The sequence below is a fragment of the Phyllostomus discolor genome, chromosome 2, assembly GCF_004126475.2.
Source record: "Phyllostomus discolor isolate MPI-MPIP mPhyDis1 chromosome 2, mPhyDis1.pri.v3, whole genome shotgun sequence".
NCBI lineage: Eukaryota > Metazoa > Chordata > Mammalia > Chiroptera > Phyllostomidae > Phyllostomus > Phyllostomus discolor.
In genome coordinates this window covers 105,207,796-105,220,420 of record NC_040904.2, presented here as the reverse complement: position 1 = coordinate 105,220,420, position 12,625 = coordinate 105,207,796, and the positions used below count along the sequence as shown (strand labels likewise).

Sequence of the window (12,625 nt, the reverse complement as noted above, 5' to 3'; positions counted from 1 at the left end):
AGGGAGAAAGGCTTTATTTCTATGTGATGTAGAGCTGGAGAGAAGTATTGAGATTTGAGTGAAAACTTTGCTTCTTACTGTCTATAAAACTGGAAGAAGCAGGGGCGTTCTCTGTATCTATTTCTAACATTAAATAACTCCCACTGCCTATTTTTCAACTGCTTCCAGACTACAGAGCGGTAGTGGAATAAATTATAGATCCTTGTAGCCCTTTTGCTCACAGCTTTTTTTGCAACTGTTTCTCATCACTTTTATCCATCACTAGACTTCCAGCAATGACTCCATTTCTTATATCTTGTTTTTGCAAGATGATCTTGTCACTTGCTTTATGAAGAATACTGGAGGAGTAGAATGAGAATTCTTTCATATTCTACCTTTCCTTTATAAATGAAACCTTAAGTCCTTCAAAGTCTCAAAAGTAAGTTCTTGATCTACCAGCTTTCTTTACCCAGGACTTATTCTAGTATAATGGTGTATATATAGCACCTTCATTTTCCTGATCACAAGCCTGTCTTTTGGCTCTCAAATATTTACCTACTTATTTTGTTCTCAAAAGTTGTAAATTTTTTTTAAAGATTTTACTTATGTATTTGTAGAGAGGGAAGGGCAGAAGAAAGACCTGGAGAGAAACATCAATTAGTTGGGACAGGATCAAATCTGCAACTCAGGCATGTGCCCTGACCAGGAAGTGAACCTGTGACCTTTTGCTTTGCAGAATGCCACCTAAGGAACTGAGCCACACTGCTCGGGGCTGTAGTTCTTTTTTCTTTCCTCCCAAACTTCTTTCCTGTATAATGTACATAACCTCTGTTAGTACTTAACCCACCTTCTGTCTCTGCTTTTTTCTACTATTTTTTAACTCCTATTAATATGTTCAGCCCTGCCCTAGCTGGTGTAGCTCAGTGGATTGAGCGCTGGCCTGCTAACCAAGGGGTAGTGGTTTGATTCCCAGTCAGGGCACATGCCTGGGTTGCAGGCCACGTCCCCAGCGGGGTGGGGGGTGGGGATGAGCAAGAGGCAACCACATATTGATGTTTCTCTCCCTCTCCTTCCCTTCCCCTCTCTCTAAAAATAAATAAACTCTTAAAAGTTTTGCCCTCTTTAAAAAAAATATGCTCAGCCCTGAGTTATGGAAGATGATAGAGTTTAACATACTAAGGGCCTTAAAATCTAGTTGAATGGACAAAGAAACATCAGTCTATAAAGTTGGCCAGAAATGTAGAGACCACAATTTGTATGGAATGTTGTTATAATGAGATGTACTGGTAGAAAGGAAGGAAGTCATATTACAGAGGACTTGTCAGAAGAGTTTAGTGTAAATGTGAAAAGTAATAGGTAATCAAATATAGATGATATGTAGTCCATTTTAGAAAGATCTGGCAACTATTTCTATAGCATTGTAGCATTAGTGTGGAATATATGATTATGCTTTTTAGTCATTGTGGTTGAAATACTGCCTCTCTATAAAATGAGATCCTGCTCTTAGTTTAAAATCTTTCTAAGAGTAACAAAATTTTAGGAATACCAGAATAAAAACCAATTCATGCATAGGATAAATGTTATTTGCCAGGAATAACAAATAACAATATATTACTTACATTGCAGTGACCCATGCTCATAAAGAACAGTGATAATTGAACATGAAACTTGTTGCTGAAGAACCTAGTGTGTAGTCTTGAGTTCATAGAACTCTGAGTAGTCCTTACTAATTGTCTTTGCCACTGAGATTAAACATTTTTACAATCTCTTTCAATTAGGAGTTGGGGAAAATGCTTGTCAAGGTTTAATGAAGATTTAGACCTTGAATGATTTATAGGATCTCCCCAACATTACTTTATGTTTTCTGACATGGTTTTTGGTCCATGGCCCTGATGTTCTCTATATGTACTATTATAAATCATACCTGGGTTTGGTGATCCTCCTCACAATCTGTAACATTACTCCCACCTTCCAGCCTACCTCATTTAATCCAGATTTAATTCAAAACCTCAGCCATCCATGATATAGATTCCTTTTCTCTGAATTCTGATTGATAATCACACCACTCCTACTCAGGCCTTTTTTTGTGTCTTGTTTTCTAATTGTTCTGTCTGGATTCTATAAATTGATTATAATCTCTTAGGAAAAGTGCTGTATCTGACAGCCTCTTCTATTTCCCACAGTAAATATTTGATGATTGATTGAATATTGGGGAAATTTACATGATATAGCAGTAATGGCTTAAATGTCCGTCCCCCCCACCTCCGCAAAAATAAAACACTCAAGAATATGCTAGACTGCAACATAAGTGAAGTCTAATTGGTTTAAAATGTGGTATTTTCCACTTTTTTGAAACTACATAGTTTTCTTTTTTTTTAAAACCATTTTCTTCAGTTCTACCTTTAATTCTCACATTTAAATTATGGTCAGATGATTTGCTCAATTTTGGTTGCAAACCGAAATTTTAGACTTTAATGCTGTTTATGCTGCCTAAAATTTTGCCTAAAGGGACAAGTACTATTTAAGATACTCATTTTGGTTTTGTTACGAGCTATTTCATAAAAGTGAAGGAGGGCTGTGTATATGTGTATAATCCTTTAGATGAGACCTGTGGAATTTGGGAGCCAGTCTAGTTTTTCATCAGGCAATAGTGAATACATGCGCAAGTCGCCATTTGGATCATTTGATTTACAGATAACAGAAGTTGGGAAATGTTTTATGTCGCACCCCAGCCAAAGTTTCTGGCAGCAAGTGTTAAGAAACCTTAACTTAATGCTCACTCTAATCCTCCAATACCGAGGGAAGAAAGCAGGTGAGGAGTGCTGTCTGAAAGATATTTTTGCAGGGGCATTTTTAAAATGTACCCGGAGCCTTAGAGGAGCAGTGGCTGCTCCAGATTTTTGTTGTATTTTCCTGTGAAAACCTAGTGGGCGGAGGCAAGCGCCTAGATGCACGAAGGGCACCACAGTCTTTTTTTTCCGTCCAGGGAACCGTCTGGGGTCTATAAATTTCCCCGCCCAACCCTCAGGTCTAGCCGCGCATGCGCGGAACCACTGGGTCTAGTAGTTGTCGTCTGGGAAATGGCGGCAGCGGGCTTGGTCGCTGTGGCTACAGCTGCAGAATATTCTGGCCCAGTAGCGTCGGGAGGTAACCTTTCCGGTGTTAACTGCGGCCCAAGCTCCGGGGCAGGACCCGGTCCTGGCCCTAGTTCGTGGAGCCGCTCCCTTGAGCGAGCGCTGGAGGAGGCGGCGGTAACCGGGGTGCTGAGCCTGAGCGGCCGGAAACTGAGGGAGTTTCCCCGGGGAGCCGCCAACCACGATCTGACGGACACCACCCGGGCGGGTGAGTGGGACTGGGAACATCCCTGTGGACAGGAGGCCCTGGGTGCCGCAGGAGGCCGCCCAAGCTGGTGGGGACCTCTCGGGTAGTTAATGCGCTGTTCCCATAGTTCCTAGTCAGGACCGCGCATAACGGGAGAAGGCGACTGCCCCAACCACTCCCCAACTCCGCTCCTGGGCCTACGGGCCAGATCCGGAGCTCGGGGAGGGGCAGACAGGGAGGGGCAGACAGCGGCATCTTTCGGGGAAGACCGTAGGGGATTGATGGGTGGTGGTTTCCTTTCCTAGAAAATTAACTTCAGTCCCTGCTGAGATAGACACTTGCCCCACCCAGGTTTCTGCTGAGACCGGGGATTGTAGTGCGCTCTTAATTAGATCTCAGTAGCGCTGGTCACTGTATGGTCAGGAATGTTTAGATCTCAGCACTGGCGTTTTTTCGAGAGTTGTTTTTAGCATGAACCCAAACGCTGTAACTGTGCTTTCGCCGACTTCATGTAGTTGACTTACCAAATGATCTTGTTAAATAACTAGAGCCCACCCTCCAACTTCCAGTTACTCGTGCCCCCTCTCTCCTCACGACCCCCCCCCAAAGTAGAAAACTACTTCGAAAAGATAAAGGTTGCCTACCATATCAGTATTTCATGCTTAAAAAAAAACATTTTGCTTTATACATACTTTTGAACCCAATGAACTTAATAAGGAATTAAGTTTTCTTCATTGTATAGAGCTGTTGTAGAGAGCAATGTCTGTTAACTGAGGTATTCACCATAATGTTTCTCTTGTGTTTAAGATACAGCTCCTTGGAGTAGATCAAAAGCTGAGTCTATTCATGTTCTGCACAAATACAAAGGAAAAAAAATCCCTTAAGTTTGAGTAGCATGATATAATTACTTTATTTTCTTATAGTGTTTTTGCAACCAAATAATTTATAGTATTTTGTGTCTAATTATTCCCTCTTATTTCTTATTTTAAAATCTTTAACACCTTCGTAGGCTTGTGCACTCATTAAAGACTGGTAAATAGTACATATGATTCAGTCTTGTTAGAAAAACACAATGTTAAACTACTTCAGGAATCTTCTTTCCAAAGAAACGCTTGCTCTCATGTGAAATGGAAGTAATTAAATGCCTGCTTGTTAAATCTAATCACTTTTTGGAAACAGTTGTACTGAATATAGTTTGTATTTTTTAGTGAATGACATTAAAGTTAAACTTTATTGCTAAGGTAAATATGAACAGCCACTTGCTTTTTGCATGTGTTCTGATAGATTACATCTAAAATTGTCATTAATACCCCATATTTTCTGATTATCTTTGGGAAATAGCTGTATATTCAGGGGATAGCATAGCAATTTCATATTGGTGTGAATCGTTTCATATTACTACATTAAGTCTGAAGCTAAAGAACAAATTGATTACAGTAGTTTATCTAGTTCATTATCTTACCATTGTTTAAACAGTTGTAAGACCAAAGTGTTTTGCCATTAAGAAATATTAACTAACAAAGAAAACCCATGGGCATTTATGAAGATTTATAAGTAATCCCAATGAACTACTTCTTGTACTCTGAATTTTGAATTTGTTACCCATGTTTATTTTAATAGTTTATATATATATAAACCATATTTTTGGTTGGTTGATACTTTATCTGGTCAAAAAGTGTAAATGGAAAAAAAGACTACAAAGTATTTTATGACCTATTATTACTAAATTCATTTTAATATGTTAGAAATGTCACTTACTAAGTTACATTTGGCAGACCTTGGGAAGGACAAAAACAGAGTTATTCTCTGAATCATTTTAAACAGATAATTTGATGTGGATAACATCATTTATTGAGTTTTAACTGTTTGCTATTCATCGTGTTAGGTGTTTTAAAGTACATCGTCATGTTAAATGAATAACGACCAATGGACTAAATATTATAATCCCCACTTTACATACGAGGAATTACTTAGAATTTACAGGACTTTCTCTGAGGAATCACTCAGAGAAAGTCCCATTAACTTGGTAGAATTTCAGCCAAGGTCCATCTAATTATTTTCTCTCCACTATACCTCATAGCCTAGTCTCTTATGTATAGACAGTTATTACCATTCTATTTTTACAGATAGTGAAACCAGGGCCTGGAGAGAGAAGATAATTTGCTCAAGGACCTGTAGCTGAATGCCAGGGAAGGTGGTATTAGCTAGTTCTTGAGCCTAGTTGGACTAGGAACTTTTGAAACTGGAAAAGTTGCAGTTGTGCTGCCTGTCACTACCAGAACCAATAAGTAGAGACAAAGATTGAATCTTGATTCAATCAGCGCCTTATCCAGATGCCAGCAATCTGAGAAGACAGCAGGTTATGCACCCTCAAAAACAGTCTTAATATTGCATCTCAAGCCAACCTTTTTATGAGGAGAAAAAAGGGTAGGTAAGGGGTTTGGAAAAAAGCTTGATTGGATCAGAGTTGCAGTCCATTGGTGATTTTCCTAGTACTTCTTTATCTGTTGATCAACAATTCTCTGTCTGTGTCCTGGACTTCCTTCCCTGGAACACAGTGGCTCAGATACCATCTCCATTGCTTGCAGACCCCCTAGGACACAAAGGTTGAATTGTTTGTCTACCTCCTTGAAGTCACTTGGTCATACATTCCAGTTCCTGGAATAGCTTTCCACATGCATTAGTCACTTAAGCCTATCAAGTATGACTGAAGCTAAAATCTAACTCTTGAGTTCCCCTTTCACATTAGTGAAGTCAGACCCAATTTATGTTAGCTAAAATGTTTTGGTTAGACCATACAGGAAATTTAAAGCCAAAAAAAGTATTTAAATGGAGCATATATCAAATTTGCCACACATTTTATTCTTTCATAATGTATAGGATGTATCTGGTAGAGCTGCTATCCTTCAAGAGTTTACATTCTAAGAAACAGCACAGCCCTGGCCTGGTAGCTCAGTTGGTTAGAGCTTTATCCTGAAATGCCAAGTTGGCAGGTTTGATTCCCAGTCTGGGCACATGTAAGACACAACCAAACAAACGAGTAGAACAGCAAATTGATGTGTGTATCTCTCTCTTCCTTCCTCTCTCCCTCTTAAAAAAAAGAAAAACAGTCCATATTACCTATATACTGTTTATAATTTGACATGATTAGAATTCATCATGGAACATTTTCTGGTGGTTTTCCTTTCCTGTTCATTTTAAAAGGTAGAGCTTTAGGGAAAACAAAAAGGGACATACTTATTTGGGAATGAGTGATTTGGTTCAATGGACAAGGAAAATCTTAGGAGAAATCACAGAAGACTTTTAGAGTCAGAAAGGACGTAGCTTTGTTTTGGGTAGGCAGAAATGAGAAGAAAAGCCATTCCAGGCACTCATGGACATGCAAACAGTTTTAGAGTATAGGGCACAACAGATAATTTTGCTAGTCTATCCCATGCATACCCCTTTCATCTGATAATACTGTACTCCAGTTTTTCCAGGGAACCACCCCTCTCAGTTACATGGATCCCACTCTGACACAAGGGTATGCAAGTGGTTCAGGCCTAGCCGATCTATGTTGTCCATCCCACTGGCCACAGTGATTGTCAGGAGAAGGGTGTATTTTCTAATCAGCCCACATAAGTGTTAATTCTGAACTTTTTATTCCAACTGTTGAGGAAAAGGCATGCTTTGAACCCTGGGGTTGCTGAGAACATAGAATGTGATCCTGGAGCTCGCCAGTAAATGGAAAACAGAGCCAAAAGAAAGAGTGAAGCCAAGTTCTAATGATAGTGTTTGAGCCTTTGGATCTGTGTATACCTTTGGATCAATAGCCAGTTGATGCTAACCTTGGACTTCCAAATTATGCAGACTAATAAATTCCCTTTTCTGCTTAATTTGAGTAGCACTTTTGGGTACAGAATAAGAGTCCTGACTAATACGGTAAGACTACTCTTGATAGTGTTGTAGTGAGGCCAGTTTGGTCAGAATGAATGGTTGGATTAGGGAATATAAGACTTACCATTTGCTTATGAGATAGCTAGATGATAGGTTTGGAGACAGTAAGGCTACTCAGCATTCATTCATTCAACAAACATTTATTTACTAAGGGATTTTGGCAGGTGTAAATATACACAGAGGACCAAGATACTCTCTGCTTTCAAAAAACTAAAGGGGCCCTGGATGGTGTGGCTCAGTGGGTTAAGTGCCGGCCTTCGAAACAAAGGGTCGCTGGTTCGATTCTCAGTCAGGGCACATGCCTGGGTTGCAGGCCAGGTTCCCCAGAGCCAGGTGCATGAGAGGCAACCACACATTGATGTTTCTCTCCCTCTGTTTCTCCCTCCTTTCCCCTCTGTCTAAGAATAAATAAATAAAATCTAAAAGTAAAAAGCCATAAAGAAGAGTTTACCTGATTTGAGTCAGGAACTCTTCATAAAAGAAAGAACTTAAGGGGTCAATGGAGGAATAAATAGATGTAAAGATTAGTTGTCTAATAGTAAAATTTATGTATTAGGCATGCTAGGTAATATAGGGGAAACAAAACTAAGAGGTTTCTACCCTTTAAACATAAAATCTAGTAATCTGGTTAGGTGGCTATGATAATAGTCCTAAGCTATCAGAGAATGAAAAACAGATTGTGCTAGAAAATAAAATGTACAAATGCTGGTTGTATTTATTGTTTTTTTAAAACAACAATATATAAAAGATGACTGAGCTATTGGAACCTGGATGACTAGGAAGGTGGTAATGCTACTGATAATAACAGTAGCTAACATTTATTGAGCTGTTAGCATATTCCCGGTATTGTACGTGAAACTGTATATATAAAACATGCACATACAACAACCATATGAGTTGTAAGTACTATTTTCAACCCCTTTCTAAATATGAAAAAAATGAAGACAAAATTAATCTGATCAAGTTTCTCAGCTAATAAGTGACAGAACTGGGATTCAATTTCAGGTACATCTGATCATAAAATACGTGCTTTTGATCACAAGCTATACTGATGAAGATGTTTGGTACACATACACGTAATTTCTCTGGTTTGCTTGGTACCTTTAAGAGGCTGGTAGCACATCTAGTTAATCATGTACAGCAAATAAAAATTTAAATTTGGAGCTTAAAGAGTGAAGTCAGGGCTACAGCATAAATTTGAGAGAGTCACAATGAAGAGTTTGAGATGCTTGGAGAAAGAAATGTGGAGAGTGGAAAAGCTGGTCACTGACAACTGGAGTACACCAGCATTTAAAGGGGCAAGAAGAGGAATCAACCTGAGAAAAAAAGTTTCATAAGTAGGCCTGTACTATTAATAGAATTCTGAGAATCCTAAAACTGAAGGAACAATAGTATCTACCTGAGTTATTTCACAAATGAGAAGCAGTCTCAAAGAGGTTAAATGATGTGTTTGAGATTATATAGTGTGATGCTTTCTCACAGAAGGCAAGTAAGAAGTATCTTTGGAATGGAAGACAAAAGAAGAAACCAAGGACTCAGCTTGGAGGGAAGCATAAGGGGGAGGCTAGCATTGCACACAAAAAAGAAAAAGGAAAATTTATTGTAGTGGGTGAGCCAAGGTAATACAATCCTATTGAAGCCATGAGAATTAAAACCTTCAGTAGATGGATCCTTATTTCCTAAGGTAAAGAACGAGGATTGCTAAAAGATCAGTTAATTTTTCAAGGAAGCAGTTTGCAACCCACAAAATTATGGTTTCGTTAGTCTTGGAAATATATACTGGCTGGAGTGCCAGATCTGAAGTGGAAATACATTTTTCTTGGTTCCTATTTAATGTATTTTTTTAATCAAACACAATAAATGTACTATGAAATTTTCTAGAGTAGCGCTGTACTATATGGTAGCTACTAGCCTTAGGTGGTTATTAAAATAAGTTAAAATTTAAAAATTTGATTCTTCAGTAGCACTAGCCACATTTCAAGTGCTCAGTAGCCACCTGTGTTGTACTGGACAGAACATTAGACAAATCTATTGTCTGTCATATAGGACAGCATAGATAATAGAACCCTTCTATCATTTCAGAGAGTTTTATCGGACAGTAATGTTGAGGTATACAATCTTGAATAGAAATTTTCTTCTACATTATTTTATAAAATAATACTTCTTTTGGCATTGTTTTTTCTATATCCACAAAAAATAAGCCACCATGGGTACTATAATTGAAAACATTAAATAATGGTTGAGAAGGCAGAGGCAAAAGGAAGAGGTGGCAGCAAATGAAGGCCCCATTATAATTAAAAGATCCTTGCTAGTATCTTAGGGTCAGGGATGAAATTTAATTTTTTATTTTAGAAATAAAATCTAGTTAACAATGACTGCCCTTTAAGCATGTCATCTTTGTTAATAGAGGCATTGACTATATATTTGACACATTTACCATCCACTGATACTACATGGTCAAATACAGAAGAATGTTTGAAGAGCCTTGGAAATGAGGAAAGACTAGAAAACAACAAAAACTATTTTGATTACTCAGACTAGTTCAACTTAGTAAATTTTAAAAAATATTCCTTCTGATACTAACAGTTACACACGATCAGTACAGTGTAGAAAGTTATAAAGAACACAACTTACCAGAGATAACTAATAGTAAACAATGGGTTGAAATATTCCAAAAATTTTTTTTTTACTACATGAGAGACAATATTAGGAAATAGAGATCTGTAGCATTATTTTCAATAATTTACCCTACTGGTGCACATTGGGATTTTCAACTTTCACTATTACAAATGATATTGCTGAGAATGGTTTAGTATGTATGTCTTTGCAAACTTGTCTATTTCTTTAGGATAAATTCCTAAAAATATAATTGATTATTTAAAAGATATGCACAATTGTAATGTGTTTTTATTTAATTTTTAAATTATACTTTATTGATTATGCAATTACAGTTGTACTAATTTCCTCCCCTTACCCCTGTCCACCCAGCACCCCCTACTCCCTCAGGCAATCCCCACACCATTGTTCATGTTCATGGGTCATGCATATAAGTTCTTTGGCTACTCCATCTATTATACTGTACTTTACATTCTCATGGCTATTTTGTAACTACCTGGTAGTATGGTCTAATGTGGTAGGTGTCCTGTAGGGTCCAGTGGCACAGCCTCCCCTATCACCCAAGTTGGGTACTCAAGGTGCAACCTCCGTATGGACTGAGTACACCCTCCTCTTGTAGTTGAGCCTTGGTTGCTATTGGCAGATAAATGGTAGGGATTTACACAGGCCAGTTAGCTGCTAGTATTGGCAGTGACCACTGACCACCAGCCTCCAACCTCTGAGGAGGGTCAGCTCTACAGGGGTAGGATGGTGGTGCTCCAACATGGTCTGTAGCTATCCACTGAGTACACTGGCCCTGAGGTTGCCTGGTGGTATAAGCCAAGATCAATCCCCACCTGTGTTTTGTCCAGGGCCACCCTGCCTGAGCTGTATAGCAATCTGAGATGGTTGCTACTTGTCCTGGGCTTAGAGGTTCCCAGGTGAAGCCAAGCTATGAATCTAGGCTCACTGCTTGCTAGTGCTGGACCTGGGGCTCACTGAGGCCAGCTGTTACTTTTTTTTGAGAGGAAGATTTAGGAAGTTGTGCAGCATAAGCCAAGACCAACCAAGATCAACCAATCATATAGAAAAGCACCTTGGGGTAGGCCGGTAAGTTCGGTGGGGCAGAGTCTCTGGGGATCTCCAAGGCTGGTCAAACAGTGTTAGCCAAGTTGATGGAGCCTCAGATATGGCACTAGCTTGACAGCTCTGTAGCTCTGTGGCTCTGTGGGGGAGGGTTTAGAAAAGGGACAATGGCTCTGCTCACCTTGATGCCATACACTTCAGTTTCTCGCTGTATGCCACTGGTGCCTTTCAATCTGCTACTGCAGTGCTGAAGCTCAGAGGGAGTGAGTCTGAGCAAGTGAGTGTGTGTGTGGGTTCTTAAAAAGAACTGCTTGGTGCTCCAGAAGTTTCCTCTACTGACTCAATTCCTGATGGATTTATTTATTTATTTATTTATTTATTTATTTATTTTTAATTTTTTGCAGCCAGAAGTTGTGGGGAATTATCTTCCTGGCACTAGAACCCTGCGCTGAGACACCTGGGGTGGGGTCTGGGACTCCTCTCTCCTAGATATCCCTCCTGGCTTTTTATCCACTGTGTGTGTGCGTGCATGCTCAGGTGTGCACGTGCATGAGAGAGAGAGAGAGAGAGACTAGCCTGTTCCTCATCTGCTCCTCTACTACCAGTCTGGATGGATGTGGTTTCTTCTATTCTGTAGTTGTCAGACTCCATTCAGCTGGATTTCTGACAGTTGTGAGTGATGGTTGTTTTATATTTTAGTTCTAATTTTGATGTGCTTGTGTGAAGAGGCAAGCCATGTCTACCTATGCCGCTATATGACTGGAAGTATTGTAATGTTCTTATACAGATTGTAAAATCATCCTTCTAGAAGGGTTATTCAGCTTAGATTTATATAACAGTGCATGAGTTGTCCTCACTTTGCACCCATTGGTCTTCTCATTTTTTTAATCTACGTCAGACTGATAGGTGAAAATTGGTATCTCCATGTTATGTATTCATTGTAACTTGAGGAATATAATTTTTTTCTACAAGAAAAAGTTTATAAATTCCAGGGGAAAAGATTCCTCCCTCCCTCCCTCCCTTCCTCTGTCTCTCTTTTTCGTTGTTGAACTGATTGATAAAGTATTAGAAGCTGTTTGTGCATGTATATAAACTCCTATATTTTTATTTTGAATTCTTTTATAATTGTAAGAGTAATACATAATTATCATAGAAAATTTGGAAAAACAAATACACAAGGTAGAGAAGGAAAAAATAAGTAATACTACTGCATAGATAAAGCACTGTGAACATTTGATATAATCTAGGTTTTTTTTTTATGCATGTACATATATATTGAAACCATGTTCTCAGCTTTTTGTAGTGTGCTTAGATTTATATTACCGTATCTTGCCATGTGTATTAAAATTTTCTTATAATAGAATTTTAATGGCTGCAGAATATTTAATCATATCTTTGTATTTAGCCAAATCCCTTTTATTGGACATTTAGGCCATTTCTAACTTTTCATTATTATTAATAACACTGTGAACATACTTTCATATAACTCTTTGCTTACACCTCTTCTTATTTTCTTTGGGTACTTCCTAGAAGTTGAATTTTTCTAACAAATTTTATGCAATTTTTAAAACTTAAACATAGTTCACAGGCAAAATTTCAAAAGCAGTTCCTCATAGAAACAGTGTTATATATTGTGTGTAGCCCAGTTAGGTTTATAGTCCAACCATCACAACCTTTTTTATCTTAAACATAAAAGATGGTGTAACTC

The 12,625-nt window shown here is 38.5% G+C and overlaps 1 protein-coding gene and 1 long non-coding RNA gene across 13 annotated transcripts in view; one reads left to right on the top strand and one right to left on the bottom strand.

Moving 5' to 3' along the window:
- The first annotated feature begins 2,951 nt into the window (after positions 1–2,951).
- The window catches only part of LRCH3 (leucine rich repeats and calponin homology domain containing 3), a 135,794-nt gene continuing 126,120 nt past the window's right edge, over positions 2,952–12,625 (top strand). For 3 of the 12 annotated variants that reach the window (XM_036018234.1, XM_036018230.1, XM_036018228.1), the window contains exon 1: positions 2,957–3,321. In XM_036018234.1, coding sequence (XP_035874127.1) covers positions 3,060–3,321 — 262 coding nt within the window. In that variant the 5' untranslated portion in view covers positions 2,957–3,059. Of the gene's footprint in view, positions 3,322–12,625 lie in introns of all 12 variants that reach the window. The other 9 variants (XM_036018231.1, XM_036018229.1, XM_036018233.1 and 6 more) reach the window with 7 other exon arrangements.
- Positions 5,347–10,143, bottom strand: LOC118498912. Its single transcript, XR_004901403.1, has 3 exons — positions 9,927–10,143; positions 8,277–8,279; positions 5,347–5,360 (listed from the first exon to the last, which is right to left on the bottom strand). It is a non-coding gene; the product is annotated as an uncharacterized LOC118498912 (long non-coding RNA).